Source organism: Rhinopithecus roxellana, chromosome 7 (assembly GCF_007565055.1).
Source record: "Rhinopithecus roxellana isolate Shanxi Qingling chromosome 7, ASM756505v1, whole genome shotgun sequence".
Lineage (NCBI taxonomy): Eukaryota > Metazoa > Chordata > Mammalia > Primates > Cercopithecidae > Rhinopithecus > Rhinopithecus roxellana.
In genome coordinates, this window is record NC_044555.1 from 141,279,624 (window position 1) to 141,301,427 (window position 21,804).

The 21,804-nt window shown below is 34.2% G+C and overlaps 1 protein-coding gene across 3 annotated transcripts in view; it reads right to left on the minus strand.

Moving 5' to 3' along the window:
* Positions 1–21,804, minus strand: part of HDX (highly divergent homeobox) — a 209,371-nt gene that overhangs the window by 180,996 nt on the left and 6,571 nt on the right. Inside the window, exons 2-3 of one of the 3 annotated variants that reach the window (XM_030933538.1) lie at positions 13,669–13,777; positions 628–774 (exon numbers count right to left, since the gene is read on the minus strand). In XM_030933538.1, coding sequence (XP_030789398.1) covers positions 628–774 — 147 coding nt within the window. In that variant the 5' untranslated portion in view covers positions 13,669–13,777. The remainder of the gene's footprint in view (positions 1–627; positions 775–13,668; positions 13,778–21,804) is intronic. The other 2 variants (XM_030933537.1, XM_030933539.1) reach the window with 2 other exon arrangements.

Sequence of the window (21,804 nt, forward strand, 5' to 3'; positions counted from 1 at the left end):
CATTCAATAAAATCCGTGACCAGTTCTGTTAGATTTATCTCTTGCCTCCTCTCAATCACCTTCTCATTACCTTTCAAGAATGTAGCAGCTCTGACTTTTACAGCTGAATAACTATGATTGTGATAAAGAAAAATTTATTCCCTTAGGATTCCTTGTCCCTTACTTGCCTACCCATCAAAATGCATGCATTTTACTTAGAAAGTATTTATAAAGCAGACCAAATGCCTGATGAAAAATTCAAATACAATGAAAAATAAGTCACCTAGAGTATTCTCTTGATAAATGCCTGTTTTACTGATATCATTTTTGGGGATTACATCTACATTAATTTGGAGTTTAAAGAGCATAAGATCAACAATGAATCTTAAATGTATGTATTAGTTTGAAAAGCTAAGATTTTAAAAAGATATTTACACTGCAAGGGTGTCTGTGTTTTCAAGATATTTATAGAAACAAATACAAACTGAAAGATTAGTCCTATTTATTTTTAAAACAGTATTGTTATACCAGGGAAGTGAAGCCGTTTATAAAATTAGTGACTTCATACCCTGAGTATTTTTCTCATATTAAGCAAATATCACTTGTAATAAGAAGCTTTAAATTTGAGTGTAAGACCTCAATACTTACCCTGACTACACTGAAGTCCAGCTTAGTCTCCTGTGCACACTGTAATATGAGCTGAAAGCAATTTTTACTTTGATTTGTCATTCCATTTTCATAATAACGCTGTAAAATCCTTTGTTGTTCTACAGTAAATACAGAACGTAGATTCATCTAAAAATAAAAGAAGATACTCTGAAAATTGGAATAAAAATTTGGTTTGTGTAGAATTTGTACTCCTATGTTTTTTTATACAATTTCAGTGCTTCCAAGCTGTAAGACTTCTGCAAGTGAATTAATCTCCAGTAGTGGGCAATAATTTGTGTGCTAAAGGGAGACAGCTTCTCAATTAAAAATATGCATAGTGCAAACACTTATTGAATTTGTTCAGATAATGTACCAACTTTAAAGAAAAAAAAACACAAAACAAAAAAGAGGAAAGTCTTTATCTGGTTAGTGTTAATACATGGAGAAAAAAAGGTAATTTCACTGAAATAAATATTTATGGCTAGTAAAGTCAGAGATGGTGGTAGCCATACGTGATCAATTATCAACAGGGACACTCACTGTTCTTTGTCAAGCAAGGCATCTGGCATATGTCTTATAGCCAGAAGCTCTGCTCTGGAACAAAAGGGTGCTTTTATTTTTCCTCTTGGATGAAGGGATTCTTCTTATATATTAAAGCAAAACCTCTCTTTAGAGCTTAAATATAAAAAAGAAAGTTTAGTGACTGTGAACATTTCTGTGCTTTAGGGAATACTAACCAAAATAATTATTTTAATAAACATAGAATATACATAAAAATTTTAAATTATGTACATTTTACTAAAAATAACCATATTAAAACTATGTACCTTTTAATTAAATTGACATCATCACAATTTGACAAGATAAGTTAGAAAAATGTTTTATCTTTCCTGCCAATAGATAAAATGTTTAATATTAAAGGTATACAACTCTGTGAATTTAAAGAATAAAAGTCAGGTCAAACTCTTCTTTAAAAATGATAAATTCTAGTAGTGCATTTAATAAAGAATCCTTGTGATTAGATTAAGTCAATTTTGGGTTCTTGTTAAAAGCTGTCACACTAAACTTGTTAATCCCAAAAGTTGACAGAAAAAATACCACATCTTTTCCAAGAAAAGTGTCTCCTCAAAATTAAGAAAACAGCAACATTAGTTGGGCATGGTGGTGTGAGCCTGTGGTCCGAGCTACTTGGGAGGCTGAGGTAGGAGGATTGCTTGAGCCCCAGATGTGGAGGTTGCAGTGAGCTGAAATCACACCACTGTACTCCAGCCTGGGTGACAGAAACAGTCTCAAAAAAGAAAAAAGAGGAAAGAAAAGGAAGGAAGGAAGGAAGGAAGGAAGGAAGGAAGGAAGGAAGGAAGGAAGGAAGGAAGGAAGGAAGGAAGGAAGGAAGGAAGGAAGGAAGGAAGGAAGGAAGGAAGGAAAGGGAGAAGAAGAAAAGAAAAAAGAAAGAAAAGAAAAAAGAAAAGAGCAACAACAAAGCTCTTCAAGCCAAACTATACAGAAATCTTTCTAGCATACTGTATATGGAAATAACCAAGTATATTGACATGGAAATAACATCTTTCTCTGAATGCTTTGAACAATAAAGCTCTCTAATAAGGAAAGTAAGCAGTCACCCAGTCATCCAGTGCAGTCGGTACACCTGACTTTCTTTCTTGCCCACACAAGCATCTATCTTATTTATCTCCTATCTAATGTTAAGAGATCTGATGAGAGAAAATCAGATGTAGGCAAGCACCAGGAAACATGAGAGTAAAGTTTCTCTCTGAAACATCAGAAGCAAAGACTTCTACTGACTTTCTGAAGGGGATCTCATTCAGTGCACTAATGTGTAAGCCTAAACCGAACGAAATTTTCAAGGATGCGTAGACAAGTGAGCAGGAACAATATCCATTAAAGCAATTTTTTTTTTTTTTTTTTTTTTTTAACTATCATGGCTGCCAGATTTCAGAGCAGTTTGGGGTTTCTTTTCCTAAACGATTCAGCTGCAGTCAGGAGAAGAGTCAGAAGACAGAGGTCAAATACCTGAAATATTTCTGGTATTTAGAAGCTGGTATGGATTTAGAAGCAAGGTACTTTGAAATGGGTTCTGAGGACAATGGTGAACTTCAAATCATTAATGTACAATCAGAACTCTGATCCTGCTCTGCAGGGCTGTACCTACTGCAAAAAGTCTAAAGTACAAGATGTAAGTGATCACCAAGTATGATAAAATCTGCCCCATGTTTTCCCATTAGCTGGCTGCAACTCTTACATTTATCTAAGTGTGATATCAACCTACAAAACACACCAGGTCCTTCCCCATTGATACCAATAGCCAAATAAAGATGACTGAGTACTAAACAGATATCTGGATACTGCAACTCTGACCATAGACAATGCAGGGACCTTTTAGTTTTCCCTTTAAATTCAGAAACAACAGCAGCAAGGCCACTTTGCTCAAAAGATCTATATTATAGGAAGTTAATTCTTTACAACAACTAGATGACCCCATTTGAGCAAGATAATTTATCATTACCTTCATCCACCCTAGTTATCTTGGCCTCTGAAGTGGCAAGATATTGAATGACTGCACAGCCAAGTTTCTTAATCATTTGCAACAAAATAATAAAAATAAACAGAGTTTTAAAAATAATATCTTTTAAAGTTGAGTTTTTATTTATGTGGAAGATAAAATGACAAAGCATCGGTTCCCTGGAAATTGAAGTCTGTTGGGTTGTGGTGGGGATGGTGACTGAATTAAGGGATTGAGTGCTGAAGTAACAATTCGTTTAGTTTTACCCCCCAATATTCTATATTGTGCTACCCATTCAGCACATGCCCACCCATAGGAATAAGACAACCTTGGTTTTATGCTCAGCTTCATTGCTGATAATTGGTAAATCATTTAATTTCCGTGAATACCCATTACCAAGTCTGTAAAATGCTGGATTGTACAAGTCATCTTGTCTATCACTCTGGTTGCTATAAATACTTTATGATATATGAACTCATTTGTCTTAAGTTGTAAAGCATGTTATAGTTGTAATATACCTATATTTTTAGTGTAACTAGGCTCTTAAGTTTACATATCATGTTCAGATATGGAATTTTTCAGGTTCTACTCAGGTTTAAGATTCAGTATTTTGATGAAGATTCTAAGACATTGAGAAAATATTAAATCATGCTTAGTATGTTCTATTCAAACAAGCTGAACAATGAGTATAATTTTTTAGATTTGTTGCTTTGGAAGTACCTGAAACATACAGCTTCTAAGAATGACTGCTTCCTTAGGTATTTCAGATAGCTAAGGCTATATTTTCACATGGAAACATTTGAGATAAATTCCTATATGATGTAACACTGTTCTTACAGATTCGATGCCATACTTAAAACCAGCTCAATGCCTTACTAATGCCCCCGCTAATTAAAACATTTGAAAAGTACTAAAAAATTTACTTATAATTATTCATTACTGGAAAACAAGATATTCTAAATAGGATGACACATTTGGAGGCTGAGGCAGGAGGATCTTTTGAGACCAGGAGTTTGAAACCAGCCTGGGCAGCATGGTGAGACCCCCACCTCTACAATTTTTATTTATTTAATTTTAATTAATGCAGCATGGTGGCACGTGCCAGTAGACCTAGCTACTCAGGAGGTTCAGGTGGTAGGGTCTCTTGAACCCAGGAGTTTGAGGTTACAGTGAGCTATGATTGCACCACTGCACTCCAGCCTGGGTGACAGAACAAAACCCTGTCTCTAAATAAATAAGCAAATAAATAAAAATAGGAAAAGTCCATAAATCATCATCAAATCATTATCAATTCAAATATAACACATTCTTTCCAATATTAAAAATGTGCATTTTGGATAAGCCATTGATGTTTTTGTTTACAAAGTGTTGAGCCAAGTTAAACATCACACATTGAATATCTTATTTTGGTCAACATGTCTATATTAATATTGTACTTTTTATCCATTGTTATTATTCACTTCTAAACTTACATACAGTAAAATTCACTCTTTTTCATGTACAGCTTTATGAGTTAAGAGAGATGTATATAGTCATCAAACCATCACCAAAATCAAGACACAGAATAGTTTTTTCACGCCCAAAATTTTCCCTATGCTGCTTCATTAGCAAGCCCTCCAGCCACCCCAGCTCCTGGCAACCACTGTTTCTATAATTTTGACTTCTGTAGACTACCAAATAAATGGAATCAACATGTAGACTTTTCAGCCAGCTTCTTTTATTTAGCATAGAGCATTTGAGATAAATATGTGTTGCTGTGTGTCATCAGTAGTTTGTCCCTTTTTCTTTTAAATTCGTACTTCATCATATTAATGTACCACAGTAAATTCATCCACTGAAGGACACTGAATCTGTTTTGAGTTCTTGGCTGTTATGAATAAATTTGTTAAGAACATTTGTACACAGGTTTCTGTGTGCAAGTAAGTTTTCATTTCTCTTGAGTAAATACCTAGGAATGAAATTTCTGGATGGTAAGGTAAGTGTATGTTTAACTTCATAAGTTGTTAACCTGTTTTCAAAATCGGCTGTACAAATTTGTATTCTCAAATGCACTGAAAAACATTCAGTGAAAGATTCATTTCTTTCACTTCCTCATCAACATTTATTACAGTCATTTTTTAAAAATTAGCCATTACCTACGTGTGTAATTGAATATTATTGTTGTGGTTTTAATTTGCATTTCTCTAGTAACAAATGTTGTTGAACATCTTTTTGTATACTTATCCATCAATTCTTTGTGGAAGTGTTTTACTCAAATATTTCCCATAATTTTTAATTGTGTTGTTTGTTTACTTATTATTGAGTATTGAGGGTTCATTATATATTCTGGATACAAACCCTTCATCAGAAATATGATTTCCAATGTTTCTCCACCTGTGGCTTATCTTTTGCTAATTATTTATATCTTGTTTGATTTCTTTTACTAGTTTCTTTTATAGTTTTCAGAAAACAGATCCAGCACATACTCTGTTAAATAAACACCTAAATATTTTCTGTTTTTTTTGGGGGGGGAGGTATTACTGTAAATTGTATTTTTTTTAACATTTCCAATTGTTCAGTGGTAGTTTATTAACATACAATTGATTTTGGTATATTGAAGTTGTATTCTGCAACTTTGCTAAACTAACTTACTACTTCCAGGGGATTCAGTTGGTTGTTTGGTACTTTCTACACAATCATGTCCACAAACAGGGACAAGTTTATTTCTTTTTTTCTGATATGCATTCCTTTCATTTTTCTATCTTGGCCTAAATGAACTGGCTAGGACATAAAGCATGATGTTTTAATAAGAGCTACGAGAGTAGACATTCTTGCCTTATTCTCAAGTTGGGAGGGAAAGCGTTAAATCTTTCACCATTAAGTATGATGTTCACTACAGGTTTTTCATACATGCCTCTCACCAGGCTAAAGAAGTTTCCTTTTATGTTTATTAAACTGAGTTTTTATTATTACTATTATTATTGTTACCACTAATGGATATTGAATTTTATTAAAAGTTTTTTCTTGCATCTACTGAAATGATTGTATAGTTTTTATTCCTTAATCTTTTGAAATGGTAAATTATGCTGATTGATTTTCAAATGTTAAACCAGCCTTCTCTTCCTGGAGGAAACCTCACTTGGCAGTGATGTATTATTCTGTTTATGTATAATTTGATTAAATTTTTAAATATTTGGTTAAGAACGTTTTAGTCTATTTTTGTGAGGGATATTTGTATGTGGTTTTCTTTTCTTGCACTGTACTTGGTTTTAGTACCAGGGTAATAAGTTAGGAAGTATTTACTTCGTTTATGTATTCTAGAAGAAATCACATGGAATTGCTAATAATTTTATTTAAATCTTTCTTAGAAATCACTAGCGAAACCATCTGAACATGGAGTTTTCTTTGTGGGAATGTTTTGAAGTACAAACTACATTTCAATATTATTCAGATAATCTATTTATTATCGAGTGAGTTTTGATACTTTGTGTCTTTCAAGGAATTGCTCCATTTCATCTAAGTTGTTGAATTCAAAGGTATAAAGTTGTTTATTAATAGTTTATTGTTTATTATTATTGTTTTACTGTCTGTAGGGTCTGGGGTGATGTACCTTTTTTCTTCTTGGTATTGGTAAATTGTTCTTCTTTATTTAGCATTTATTTACTGATCTTTTAAAAGATCACTGTTATTGGTCATTTAAAAGAACTAGCTTTTAGTTTCATTAGTTTTGTCTATTGTTTTTCTGTCTTCATTTTCACTGATTTCTACTCTCTATTTTTTGTTCAACAAGTATTTATTGAGTGCCTTCAATGTGCCAGATACAATGTACAAGGGACACAATATTTATCACAGGAGATATGGTGGATCCAGTGCTCATTGTTAGTCTTTTGATGTCACAGATTCCACATCACTGAGAGGTTATTTGGTTTGATTTTGTCCACTATTCTATTTACCGGACATATTTATTTTCCTACAACACTCTGCAACCCTCGTTTTCTGCCTTCTGTCATTTTATTAACAAATTGGCATCTGTTTTCCCTCTCTACAGGTGACTTTTGTCACCCTTTTAAGTGCCTGTACAATTTTTTTCTTAATTCTTAAATTTCAGTGACCACTAAATTTAATCTCAACCTTTATTTTATTTTTATTTTTTTTTTTTACTTTTAGATTCAGGAGGTATATATGAAGGTTTCTTACTTGGGAATATTGGATGATGCTGGGGTTTGCACTTCTAGTGAACCCATCACCCAAATAGTGAACGTAGTACCCAATAGGTAGTTTTCCAAATCTTGACTGCCTCCCTCCCTCCTCACTTTTGGAGTAATCATTGTCTATTGTTTCCATCTTTATGTCCACATGTACCTATTGTTTAGGTTCCACTTATAAACGAAAACATGCGTTATTTGACTTTCTGTTTTTGTGTTAATTCACTTGGGATAATGGCCTCCATTATCCCATCCATGTTGTTGCAAAGAATATGTTGTTGCATCCATGTTGTTGCAAAGAATATGATTTCATTCTTATTTATGGCTATGGAGTATTTCATGTTGTATATGTACCACATCTTCGTTGTCTAATCCACTGTTCATAGACACTTAGATTGATTCCATGTCTTTGTTATTATGAATAGAGCTGAAATATATATATGAGTCAAGGTATCTTTTAGATAAAACAATTTTTTTTCTTTGGGTAGATACCCAGTGGTGATATTACTGAGTCAAATAATAGTTCTAGTTTTAGTTTTTTGAGAAATCTCCATACTGCTTTTCACAGGGGTTGTATTAGTCCATTCTCATACTGCTATAAAGAACTTTCCAAGACTGGGTAACTTAAAGAGGAAAGAGGTTTAATTGACTAATAGTTCTGCATGGCTGGGGAGGCTTCAGGAAACTTACAATCATGACAGAAGGGAAAATAAACATGTTCATCTTCACATGGTGGCAGGAAAGAGAATAATGATAGCCAAGAAAATTGGAAGCCCCTTATAAAACCATAACATCTCATGAGAACTTACTCATTATCATAAGAATAGCATGGGAGAAACTACCCCCATGAGTCAATTGTCTCCCATTGGTCCCTTCCACAACATGTAGGAATTCTGGGAGGTATATTTCAAGTTGAGATTTTGGTGGGGACACAGCCAAACCATATGATTCCATCTCTGGTCCCTCCCAAATCTCATGTCCTCACATTTCAAAACACAATCATACCCTTCCAAAAATCCCCCAAAGTCTTAACTCATTCCAGCATTAACCCAAACGTCCAAGTCAAAAGTCTCATCTGAGACAAGGCAAGTCACTTCCACCTATGAGCTTGTAACATCAAAAGCAAGTTAGTTACTTCCTAGATACAGTGGGAGTACAGGCATTGGGTAAATACACCATTCTAAATGGGAGAAATTGGCCAAAATAAATGGGCTATAGGCCCCATGTAAGTTCAAAATCCAACAGGGTAGTCATTAAAACTTAAAGTTCCAAAATGATCTCCTTTGACTCCATGTCCCAAATTCAGTTTATGCTGATGCAGTGGATGGGCTTCAAAGGGCTTGGGCAGCTCCAATCTTGTGGCTTTGCAGGATACAGCCCCTATCCCAGCTGATTTCACAGACTGGTGCTAAGTGTACATGTCTTTTCCAGGCTCATGGTGCAAAGTGTCGGTTGATCGGTCATTCTTTTGTCGAGGACAGTGGTCCTCTTCCCACAGCTCTACTCTCTGTGTGGGGGCTCCAACCCCACATGTCCCTTCCACATTGCCCTAGCAGAGGTTCTCCATGAGGGCTCCACCCATGAAGCAAATGTCTGCAGTGACATCCAGGCATTTTCATACATCCTCTGAAATCTAGGTGGAGGTTCCCAAACCTCAATTCTTGACTTACGTGCACCTGCAGGACCAGTATGTGTAAGCCACCAAGGTTTAGGTGGCTTTGCACCCCCTGAAGCAATGGCCTGAGCTGTATGTTGGCTCTTTTTAGCTATGGCTGGAATGCAGGGCACCAAGTCCCGACTGCACAAAGTAGCAAGGCCCATGGCCTGACCCATGAAACCATTTTTTCTTTGTAGGCCCCTGCACCTCTGATGGGTGGGCTGCTGTGAAGACCTCTGAAATGTCCTGGAGACGTTTTCTCCATTGTCTTGGTGATTAGCATTTGGCTCCTCATTACTTATGCCAATGTCTGCAGCTGGCTTGAATTTCTTACCAGAAAATGTAATTTTCTTTTTCACTGCATCATCAGGCTGTACATTTTCCAAACTTTTATGCTCTGCTTCCTCTTGAATGCTTTGTCACTTAGAAATGTCTTGCAGCGTATACCCTAAATCATCTCTCTCAAGTTCAAAGTTTCACAGATCTTTAGGTAAGGGGTAAAATACCACCAGTCTTTTTGTATAGCAAGAGCGAACTTTACCCCTGTTTCCAACAAGTTTCTCATCTTCATCTGAGACCACCTCAGCCTGGACTTCATTGTCCATATCACTGTCAGCATTTTGGTCAAAGCCATTTGACAAGTCTCTAGGAAGTTCCAAACTTCCCTACATCTTTCTGTCTTCTGAGCCCTCCAAGTCTCTAGGAAGTTACAAATTTTCTCACATTTTCTCGTCTTCTTCGAGCCATGCAAACTGTTCCAACCTCTGCTTGTTACTCAGTTCCAAAGTTGCTTCCACATTTTTGGGTATCCTTATAGCAATGCCCCACTTGCAGTACCAATTTACTGTATTAGTCTGTTCTCACTCTGCTATAAAGAATTGCTTGAGACTGGGTAATTTATTAATGAAAGAGTTTTAAGTGACTCATAATTCCACATGACTGGGGAGGCCTCAAAACTTACAGTCATGACAGAAGGGGAAGCAAACATGTCCTTCTTCACATGATGGCAAGAAAGAAAAGAATGAGAACCAAGTGAAGAGGGAAGTTCCTTAGAAGACCATCAGATCTTGTGAGAGTTTGCTCACTAGCATGAAAATAGCATGGGGGACACCACCCCATGATTCAATTACCTCCCACAGAGTCCCTCCCACAACACATGGGGATTATGGGAACTGTAATTCAAGATGAGATTTTCATGGGGACACAGCCAAACTATATCAGAGGTTGAACTAATTTACTTGCATTCCTACCAATAGCATGTAAGTGTCTCATCTTCTCCACATTCTCACCAATATCTGTTATTTTTTGAATTTTTAAAAATAGCCATTTTGACTGGCGTGAAATGGTATCTCACTGCAATTTTATTTGTATTTCTCTGATGATCAGTGAAGTTGATCTGATCTTACATTTACTAGTCTCTTCATTTGGCTTTGTTTGGATTTAATTTACGTTTATTTTCCTAGTTGCTTGAGATGGAAGCTTATACTGTTTATCTGAGACCTTTCTTCTTTTCTAAATACAAGCAATTAATGTTAAATTTGCTTCTAAGTATTGCTTTGGTTACATTCTAAAAATTTTGATAAAGTATATTTTAATTATCATTCAGTTCAAAGTATTTTCCAATTTCTCTTGTTTATTAATTAAAATATTTAGGGCATTTCTAGATATCTTTCTGTTATTAATTTTTAGTGTAATTTCATTATGATTAGAGAACATACTTTTTATCATGTCAATTCTTTAAAAGTTTTTTAAATTGTGTTTTATATCTCAGAAAATGATTTCTCTTGGTGACTGTTCCATGAACACTTGAAAGGAATGTATATTCTGCAGTTGGGTGGTCATTTCTAAAAACGTCAATTAGGTCATGTTGTTTGATAGTATTTTCCAGGTTTTCCACATCCTTACTGACTTCCTCACAACTTTTTCTATCAATTACTAAAAGAGAAATGGTGTAATCTCCATCTATAACTGTGGATTTGTCTATTTTTATTTTCAGTTCTGGAAGTTTTTGCTTTAGGTGTTTGTTTGTTTGTTTGTTTGTTTGTTTGAAACATAGTCTCACTCCATCACGCAGGCTGGAGTGCAGTGGCATAAACTTGGCTCTCTGCAACTTCCATTTCCTGGGTTCAAGCAATTCTCATGCCTTCTGAGTAGCTGGGATTATAGGCATGCATCAACACACCTAGCTAATTTTTGTATTTTTAGTAGAGACAGGGTTTCACCATGTTGGCCAAGCTGGTCTTGAACTCCTGGCCTCAAGTGATCTGCCCTACTTGGCCTCCCAAAGTGCTAGGATTACTGGTGTTAGCCACCAGGCCCAGCCAACTTATTGCTTTATGTATTTTGAAGATCTGTTGTTAGGCACATATACATGTAGTATTGTTACATCTTTTTGGCAAATTGACCCTTTATTCTTAAGTTATGTAATGCTTCTCTTTATTCCTGGTACTAGTCCTTGCTCTGCATTCTACTTTGCCAATATATGTACTCCAGCTTTGTTTTGATTGCTGTACCATAGTATATCACTTTCTATATTGTATTTTACCCTATGTCTTTATATATAAAATGTATTTCTTTTATAAAACATATAGTTTGGTTATTTAATCCAATATGACAATGTCTTTTAATTAGGTTCTTTATACTGCTACATTTAATGTAATTACTGATAAGGTAGGATATAGGTATACCATTTTATTTGTTGTTTTCTGTTTGTCCCTCTGACATTGATCTCTTTTTTCCAACTTCTTTTGGACTCTCTGAATACTTTTTGGTATTCTGTTTTATTTATTTATTTTTTTTTTTTTTGCTAATTTTTTTGCATATATTAAGTGATTGTTTTAAGGATTACAATGTATATTTCCATTTTTTCTTTTTACACAGTTAATATTTTACAAGCTCAATGACAACTATCTAAGTCCCTTTTCCCTACCCTCTTTGTGTTTTAGTCATCATACAAAGTACATCTCTATGTATTAGAAACCCTGATAGACAATGTTATCGTTTTTACTTTCAACTGTCATACATATTTTAAGGAACTTAAGAAGACAAAAATAGAACAATATTTACCCAGAATTTACCATTTAATTTGGTCCTTTTTTTGCTCCTGAAACTCAAATTTTCTCCTGCTATCATTTCCATTCAGCCTGAAGAACTTACTTTAACATTTTTAAGAATAGATCTGTTTGTGAAAATTTTTCTTAGGATTTTTAAATCTGAGAATGTCTTTATGTCATCATTTCTGATACATATTTTCATGGGCTATAGGAATCTGGGTTGACTTTTTTTTTTTTTTCATTTAAAGATGCTTTTCCACTGTTTTACATCTCCATGATTTCTCATGAGAAAAATTCAGTCATTCATATCCTTGTTTTCCTATGTATATGCTGTTTATCTATGGCTATTTTCAATATTTTTGTTACCTCTGGCTTTCAGCAGTTGGATTACAAAGTGCCTAGGCATAATTTTATTTGATTTTATATTATTCCAAGCTCCTTGATCTTGAATCTGTAAATTTTCATCTTTTGTAAAATTTGGGAAGTTTTCAGCCATTATTTCTTCAAATATTTTTTTCTACAACAATCTCTCTCCTGTCCTTCTGGGATTTCGGTGACATGAATACTATTTTTACATCATCCCATAGAACTTGAGGTTCTGTTCACGTTTCTACATATTTTTTTTTTCCTCTCTGTTCATCAGATTAAATAATTTGTGTTGATTTATCTTAATGTTCACTGTTTCCACTGTCTTCACCATTCTGCTACTGAGCACAGAGGGTGCCTTTAAAAAATTTCAGATAATGAATTTTCAACTCTATAATTTCCATTTAGTATTATTTTGTAGGCTCTATTACTCTGCTGAGAACTTCTCACAGCTTACTCTTTTTCAAGATGTTTATTTTCATCTAAGGGAGTGTAGTTATAGTAGCTGTTTTAACACCTTTTGATACAATTCCAACATCTGGGTCATTAGAGGTGTTGTCAACTCCTGTTGAATATGTTTAAACTCTATTTTGGGTATTTTGAATATTATTTGTTGGCATCCTCTTGAGAATATTGATTTGGCAGAATACAGTTAGCAGGCAATCAACTATGTCAGATTCAACTGCAAATCCTTTTTTTTTTTTTTTTTTTTTTTAACTTCTGTCAGCAAGTCATTTCAGTTTTGAAATCCTTTGCTGTGTTATTTTGGGTCTGTCCTCACACTAGTACCATTTCGGTGGTGGTTTCAATGTCAATTCTATTTCCAAAGCCTTTGCTATCTATTTTGAATCTGTCCCACTCATGAGCAACTCAGGGATGAACTTAAGCTTTCTACAGGTTGATGCCCAGTATTAAAGGATCCCCTTCCTCAACTCTTTCCTCTCCATGATTCTCCACTCACTGTACAGCCTGCAAGGGTCACTTTTCCTGGTCCTCTAGCCAGAAATATAGGGTTTCCGTTAGAGTTTATTTTAGTTGTTCTATTGTCACTGCAGCATAGCTCTGCAACTGGAGCCACCATTGACAGAAAAGTGGAAGTGAGAGACAGAGACTGAAACTGACTCAGGATTTACTCTTACACTGTTGGGATTGCCGGCTGTTATTGCAGTTTTAGCCTGCAATGTACCACTCCATAGTTCCATGAGATGGATCCAGCCTTGGGTCAAAGTCTTAAGAGAAATGGAGGAAGTCTGGGAAACTCACCCATATATGGTCACTTCAAATTCTGACTGCCATCCTCAATCTGCCTGCTTTTGTTTACTTTTAGGAGTCCTGAGGGAGTTTCTTTTAAAATTTTGTCCAGTGATTGTAGCTGTAATAATCGGGAGAGAAGGTTATAGTGGGCTTACTTCATCTTGGTCAGAATTGGAAGTCTAGCACTGCATTTTTAAAATTTAGATCAAACTAAACTTTAAGGAACTTTAAGTCAAATTAAAGCTATATTTTAAAATTAAAGCTGTATTTATTGCTGAAGAGCAATACTTTTGGGTTGATATTACTGGTTTAAAATCTAAAACACACACACACACACATAAACACACACACAACCAGTTTTCCTCAGAAGCTTTTATATATGAAAATACAAATAACTACACTTTTGAATAAATTAAATATTAGAAATGTTTTGAAGTAAATAAAAGACAATAGCAATAATATATATCTAGGCATTTTTTCTTGGCATTTTAATTTTCTTGGCCATAAAAATAAATGCTTAATCTTTAATTGTATAGTCCCTAGTTGTTCTGCATAATTTGGTATGAAGACATATGAAGATTCCCCAGTTGCCACCATACTTTCACTTCTAAGATATTTTGGGAAATCAGTCATTCTGGAAAGCTGAAGTGTATACTCTTTTGAGCAATAAAACTTTACTTTTCATAAGTTTTCATCTTAGATGAAAATATTTCTGAACTACCATATTCACTCTCTTGAGTTTTTAAACAGGGAGTAGAGAAATAAAGTCTTTTTGTTATAAGACTGGATCATCATTATAAACATAATTTAATGAATTGTGTTCTAATAATTGTGATACGGTGTCTGTCTCTTCATTAAAACATGTTAAACTCCTGCATATCCTTTTTATAGTTTCTCTTTTACTCTCCTTGTCTGTCATCATTTGTCATGCTGTCATTGGGCTTCTCTTTAGCAATTCCCTCTCACCCCTAATTTGCCGGGTTTTGTTGTTTTTCATTAGTTTGTTTTTTCTAGTCTGGTAGAAGACCAGAATTTTCTGGACAGGCCTAAGAGGTTCACTCATGACTCTATCATTTGGACCTTACCTTTTAGATTTTGTGACACTTATTTTCTTGAATTTGCTGGATGAATGATATATGTAAAGGATTACTACTCTGCCCTTTTACTCTAGTGATAATCTATAGTAGTTAAAATGGCTATTTTATTTCACATATTACGAGCTGAGCAGTAGTGGAATAGAAAGTTGGATTAAAATCAACCCCCCTGACCATGTGGATATATGGTTGCGGTGAAGTACAATTTATGGCACTAATTATTTAGTAAACAAAACAACTGCCATCTTTTGCTTAATACTTAGTAAATAAGGCAAATAAAAACATTAGATGAGATATTAAATTATTCTTAACAACACAGAGCAAGTGGGACTTCCGTTAGAAGAAGGAAAGAGTTGTTGTAGAGATTGGGGACTCTTGGATCAAACAAACTTTGGTATTCCACTCCCAGGTCAATACGTCAATTTTTGTGTACCCATGATAGACAAAGGGAAACCAGTGGGCCAAGTTTACCTCTGCTGATGCTACAGAGAAAGAGTTTTATCCTCAACTGTCTATACAATGCACGATAATCTGCTTTGCTCTGCCTTAACCAATCAGGCAGACCTAAGAGTACGGCAGAGGGAGAGAGTTCCTTCTCTTTGCCTCACATACTGTAAGCTTCTGTATTACAGGAAGCAAATTTTCATCTTTTTTATTAACCAGCTTCCAAAACAATGCCTTGGACATAGTAAGTGTTCAAATGAGTTGCAAAGTATTATCTCCACTTCTATTTCCTAAAAAACTTTTGTGTAGATTTGATATTACTTCTTTCTTAAATGCTTTGTAGCATTAATGAGTAAAGCAACTTGGGTCTGAAGATTTCTTTAAAGGAAGATTTTAATTAAAAATTCAATTTCTCTTATTAAATATAAAATATTAAGTTACTGTTTTTCTTTTACAATTAGTTTTAGTAATTTCCAACTTTTAAGAAATTGATCCATTTCCTTTAAGTTATGGAATGTATAGTCATATAGGTTAACTTTGTGAGTATACCGTTTAATGTCTGTACAGTCTATCGTGATACATTCTCCCTCATTATGATATTGGCAATTTGTGTCCTCTCGCCTTTTTTCTTTTTCTCTAAGATGTAACATTTGGTTTCATTGCCTTTGTTCATTGCTTTTCTGTTTTCTATATCAATTATTTATGCTCTTAGCATTACCATTTCTTCTTTATCCTTGTTTTGAGCTTAATTTGCTCTTCTACTAGTATTTTGTTAAAGTAACCCTCAAGTAATAGATTTCAAGTTTTCTACGTATCCACTAAATTATCCTTTTATTTCTCCTCTACTGGCCTTTGTGCTATTATTGCTACATATTTTGGTTTTACAAATGCTACTAAATCCCAAATAAGTTATTATTGTAAAAATTAGACAGTTACTGCTTAAAATGTTTTTTTTTTTTTTTTTTTTTTTTTTTTTTGGTCTCATGGACCAGTGCTTATTTTCATGGCAGTTACAATGGGTTTTCAGATCAGGTGATAAAAAGAGGCAAGGATATTTACTCCTTCTTATTTATTTATTTATTTATTTATTTATTTTTGTATTATACTTTAAGTTCTAGGGTACATGTGCGTAATGTGCAGGTTTGTTACATATGTATACTTGTGCCATGTTGGTGTGCTGAACCCCTCAACTCGTCAGCACCCATCAAGTCATCATTTATATCATGTATAACTCCCCAATGCAATTCCTCCCCCCTCCCCCCTCCCCATGATAGGCCCCAGTGTGTGATGTTCCCCTTCCCGAGTCCAAGTTTCCTCATTGTTCAGTTTAAAATGTTTCTTTAATTAAAAGATCTTCCATTTATCCCCATGTATTTACTATTTCCCCATGTATTTACTCTCCTTTCCATTATGCACGTTAAAATTTCAATTTGGTATTATTTTTCTTCTGTGTGATGATTTCCTTTAACAGTTTTGATAGTGTATATCTGCTAGTGATGTATTTTATACTTTGGTATGAGTGGATGAACTTTTATATTGCTTTTTTTGTATATAAAATTCAAAGTTAACTCATTTTTTTCTTTCAGCACATTAAGAATATTGCCCCATTGTTTTTTGTGTTGCATTGTTTCCGTGAGATATATCCTACCATTGTCATATTTGTTCTCCTATACTTAAAGGGCAGTTATTTTCTCTGGCTGCATTTAAGATTTCCTCTTTTCTATGAATTTCAATTATTAGATTATGAAATACCTTGGTGCCATTTTCTTCATCGTTCTCATTCATGGGATTTGTTGAGCTTCTTGGGTATGTAGGTTCATAGATTTCATCAAATTTGTAAGATTTTCAACTGTTCGTTTTTAGATAATTTTCTTCTACTTCCCACCTTCTGTGACTCACAAAATATGGACGGTAGGTTGAATGACTTTGGCTCACAATTCACTGTTGCTCCATTCATTTATTTCTCCTATTTTTCTCTCTACTTTTCATTTTGAATACTTTTTATTTGTGTGTATTAAGGTTCACTATTTTTTTTTCTTCTGCAGTAGCTAATCTGCTGTTAAAATTATCCAGTGCATTTGACGTTTCATATACTATATTTTGTCTCTAGAATTTCAATCAATGTGGATCTTTTTTAAAACTCTATTTTGTTCTCATCTTGGTTGTGCTTTCTTCTACCTAATTGAACATATGGAATGCAGAAATAATAGCTGTTTTTTTTTTTTTAAACATTCTTCTCTACTAATTTGGCACCCTTTTTTCATTCTGTTTTTCTTAGTGCTTTTTCACTGGAATATGGGTTGTATATTTTCCTATTTCTTTGCATGCTTGGGGATTTTTCCTTTAACATCAGATATTACAAATCTTGTCATTGGGTACTGTCTGTTTTTGTAGTATTTGAATATGTTTGCCTTTGTTTGGGGATATATTTAAGTTACTAGGAATTGGTTTGGTTCTTTTGAGGTTTGCTCTTGTCAGGCAAATCTAGAATTACCTTTATTCTAGATCTAATTTGCTCCATTACTCAGGCAATACCCTTGTGAGGACCTTCTTAAATGCCTCTTGAAATATGATGTTTTCCAATCTAGCTAGTGGGAACATAACTATTCCTGGTCCTGCGTGAGTTCTGAGGATTGATTTGCCTGTTCCTTTATTGTGGTTCTTTCTCTGTCCTCATCAGTTTCATCACACAATTGAAATGATCGTTATTCAGAAATTTGAAGGGTCCCTCTACAGATCTATGAAGCTCTCTCCATATGCAGTTTTCTCCTTCACTGTGCAATGTTCTCTCCAGTACACTGTTCCTCAAATTGTAGGCACCTTTGTACTTTCTGAACTCTGAACTATGTCTTCTCAACTCAGAGAGACCTCTAGCCTTTCGGGGCTCCTTTCACATGAGCTATTGTCTGGAAACTTTCCCAAGGCAGTAAGTTGGGACATTCATAAGGTTCATCTTGTCTCCTTTCTCTCGAGAATCATGGTCCTGTGCTGCCTTTTGTCAAAGGTCTAAAATTCATTATTTTCTATTTTTTTCTGTTTGTTTGTTTGTGTTTAAATAGTTAAGATAAAAGAGGAAATCTTGCTACGGTTACTTCATCATTGCTATAAGCAGAAATTCAGGTGACCTTTTGGAGTGGTGGAGTGGGAAGGCTTTAGGAGTCTGGATACTTCCATCCTATTAAGCTCTTAAGCTTCATAGCTTGCCAGTCTTTTGACTTTAGCAGAGATAATTGACCTCTGGAACCTCAGTTCCTTCATCTGGAAAATGGGACTATAAAACTTGTCCTATTCTTCTTCAAATGATGTGTCATCTTCTTTAAAATACTTAATAAATTGCAATGTGCCACGTCAAGTCTATTTTTGTTAATAGTTAACATATCATCAACTGGGCATCAGTACTGGGAATAACTCTTTTAACGTACATCAATCCACTCCTACACAACTTATATATGAACCTCAAACGAAGGATATGTACATTATATTATGATGGCAAAAGGAAGACTGATTCTGAGACCCCTGTCTATGCAATAGGAGTTTAATCTTTCGAAACGTTTAAGAATGTGAAAGTTAAGCCCAACAAATATCATGGTGTCCACATATGCATGGAAGCCACTCCAGAATTTTTTAGTGTAAATTTAATATTACAAAAAGCTTTTTTTTTTTTCTTTTTTCTGAGATGGAGCTTCACTCTTGTTGCCCAGGCTGAAGTGCAATGGCACGATCTCGGTTCACTGCAGCCTCCACGTCCTGGGTTCAAGCAATTCTCCTGCCTTAGCCTCCAAGTAGCTAAGATTACGGGCACTGGCCACCACGACTGGCTAATTTTTGTATTTTAGTAGAGATGGGGTTTCAGCTCTCTATTTACTTTATTTTATAATCATCTTGCCAAAGTTTTTAGATATTGCAAAAAATAAATTCCAGCATTTTCAAAACACAAAGCCTACTGACAGACATCTGTTTATTCTAATACTATGAAAGTATATTGTCTGTTTATTAAGCTATAATTTACTGAAATGTATTGTACACATCTCTTATCTTTCTTTTTAGAGATAAAATTGACCTATATTGCTTAGGTGAAAATAGAAACAAAAGGAATTTTAATAAAAACTTATCATACGACTTCCTCAGGGCACAAAGAAATTATTCACTGACCTCACTTTAAGACACACCTAAAATTATGTAATTAATATTTGGTTTTGTCAGCTACATAAAACATATTCATAGTGACATGAACACAAATTGCAAGAAAATTTTATGTACACATACTCCACATAAATATATGAAAGTACAAAGGGACATATATGTCTATAGCTACATCCCTAATGACTAAATTCTAAAGAGAGCTTCTACCAAACAAATGCATTAGCAAGTAAATATACTGGATTTCAGAATGTTTAATCAATGATAAAAATGTATTAGCCTTTAATGACACTTGCTTTATTCACATGGTAATGTGTTCAAATAATATACACCTAAAACTATAAATACCTAATCATACCCTCAGATATCAGAAATAATAAATACCTAGTATTTGATAGCACAACGGGGTGACTATAGTCAAAATAATTTAAGGATGTATTTTAAAATAACTAAAAGAGTATAACTGAATTGTTTGTAACACAAAGAATAAACACTTAAGGGAATAGATAGGCCATTTTCCATGATGTGATTATTATGCACTGCATGCTTGCATCAAAATATCTCATGTACCCCATAAATGTGTACACCTACTATGTATCCACAAAAGTTAAAAATAAAAAAATTAAAAATACTAAAAAAAAAAAGTAAAAAGATCAATTTCGAATAGATAAACAAGCTGAATGACCAAAACAGAAATAGGGACTCAACTGAATGACTGATTTCCTTTAGCTCTGTTTTTATGCAATCCCACATGCAACCATCCATACAGAATATATGACAGTGATATATAGCACTAATGACCAGTGATATATAGTGTCTCCTAATGAGCTAAGTAGTACCTGCATTCATTCATATTCATCGAGTAAATTTTGTTTCAATAAATTGTTTTTCTTTGTACATTTCTACCCCTAAAAAAAACTTCTACCTTTCACTGGAGAGTGTTTGTACTGCCACAACCATTGATGACTAACATTTCACAATCTTGCAAATCACAGTCTTGTTAATACCTTTAAAATGTAGGTTGTATTTTAACTTACTAATGAGGGAAGTACACAAAGAAATAGACTATTAGTTATCTTATAACTCTCATTCCTGATTTTGCATCAACCTGCAGAAATTTAGGGGAAAAAGATTTAGGCACACATTAGAGTTTAGGGGGATATCCCTCAAAGTACACCATCAAGTGGTAAGTAAGTAGCATTATATAAACACACACATATATAGTGTAGAAACAATATACAAACACACATGTATTTAGATAATAAAAATGTGAAAGTATAAATTTATCCCCACCAAGAAAAGAAAACTCTTGTACAATTTTGGTGGGGATTTAAATTAGTATAGTAATTATAAAAACAGTATGGAGGTCCCTAAAAAATTAAAAATAGAATTCCTACCATATATGATCCAGCTATCCCACTTCTCAATATATAGCCAAAGGAAATAAAATCAGTGTCTTGAAGACATATCTGCACTCCCATGTTCACTCACTGCAGTCTTACTCACAATAGCCAAGATATGGAGTCAACCTAAGTGTCTATCAACAGATGAATGGATTAAGAAAATGTGGCATATATACAAAAATGGAATACCATTCAGCTTTGACAAAGAAAAAATAATGTTGTCATTTGCAACTACATGGGTGAACCTTGAGGACTTTATGTTAAGTGAAATAAACCAGGCACAGAAAGACAAATACTGCATAATCTCACATATGTGGAATCTAAAAAAAGTCAAATTCATAGAAGCAGAGAGTAGAAAGGTAGTTATCAAGGCTGGGGAACAGTGGGGGATTGGGTAGATGTTGATCAAGGAATACAAAATTTTAGTTAGACAGGAAGAATAAGTTCAAGAGATCTATTGTACAACATGGTGACTACAGTTAATAACCATGTATTGGATACTTGAAAATTGCTAAGAGAGTGGATTTTACATGTTTTCACCACAAAGTAAGTATGTGAGGTAACTGATATGTTATTAGCTTGATTTAGCTGTTCCACAATGTGTACATATATCCAATTATCATGTTACACACTATAAACATATACATTTTTGTCAATCAAATAATGAAGGATTATCCCCACAAATACTTTAAAGAGTAAGAAAATGCATAGTGTAATCATGCTCAAGACTTCTTGGCAAAAAAATAAAGAAATTGCATAATGACTTAAAAGTGTCATAGAGTAGAACCCCAAATCTGATAGCCACAGGTAAAACTCCTCCTTTATTCTTCAAATGAAAAAAATAAAACAAAAACAAGAGATACTTAAGGCAGAATATCTCAAACAGAGACCCAAAGATAGATTTTGTCAGTGTAGGAAAAATTTTGCTTTTGTTTTTGTGGGTAGCCTCTAAAAGTTGGAAAAGCCAAGGAAACAAAACCTTCTCTAGAGGTGCTAAAAAGGAAAGTACTGCTGACACATTTATTTTAACCCAATGAGACCCATTCAGACTTGTGCCTTCCGGA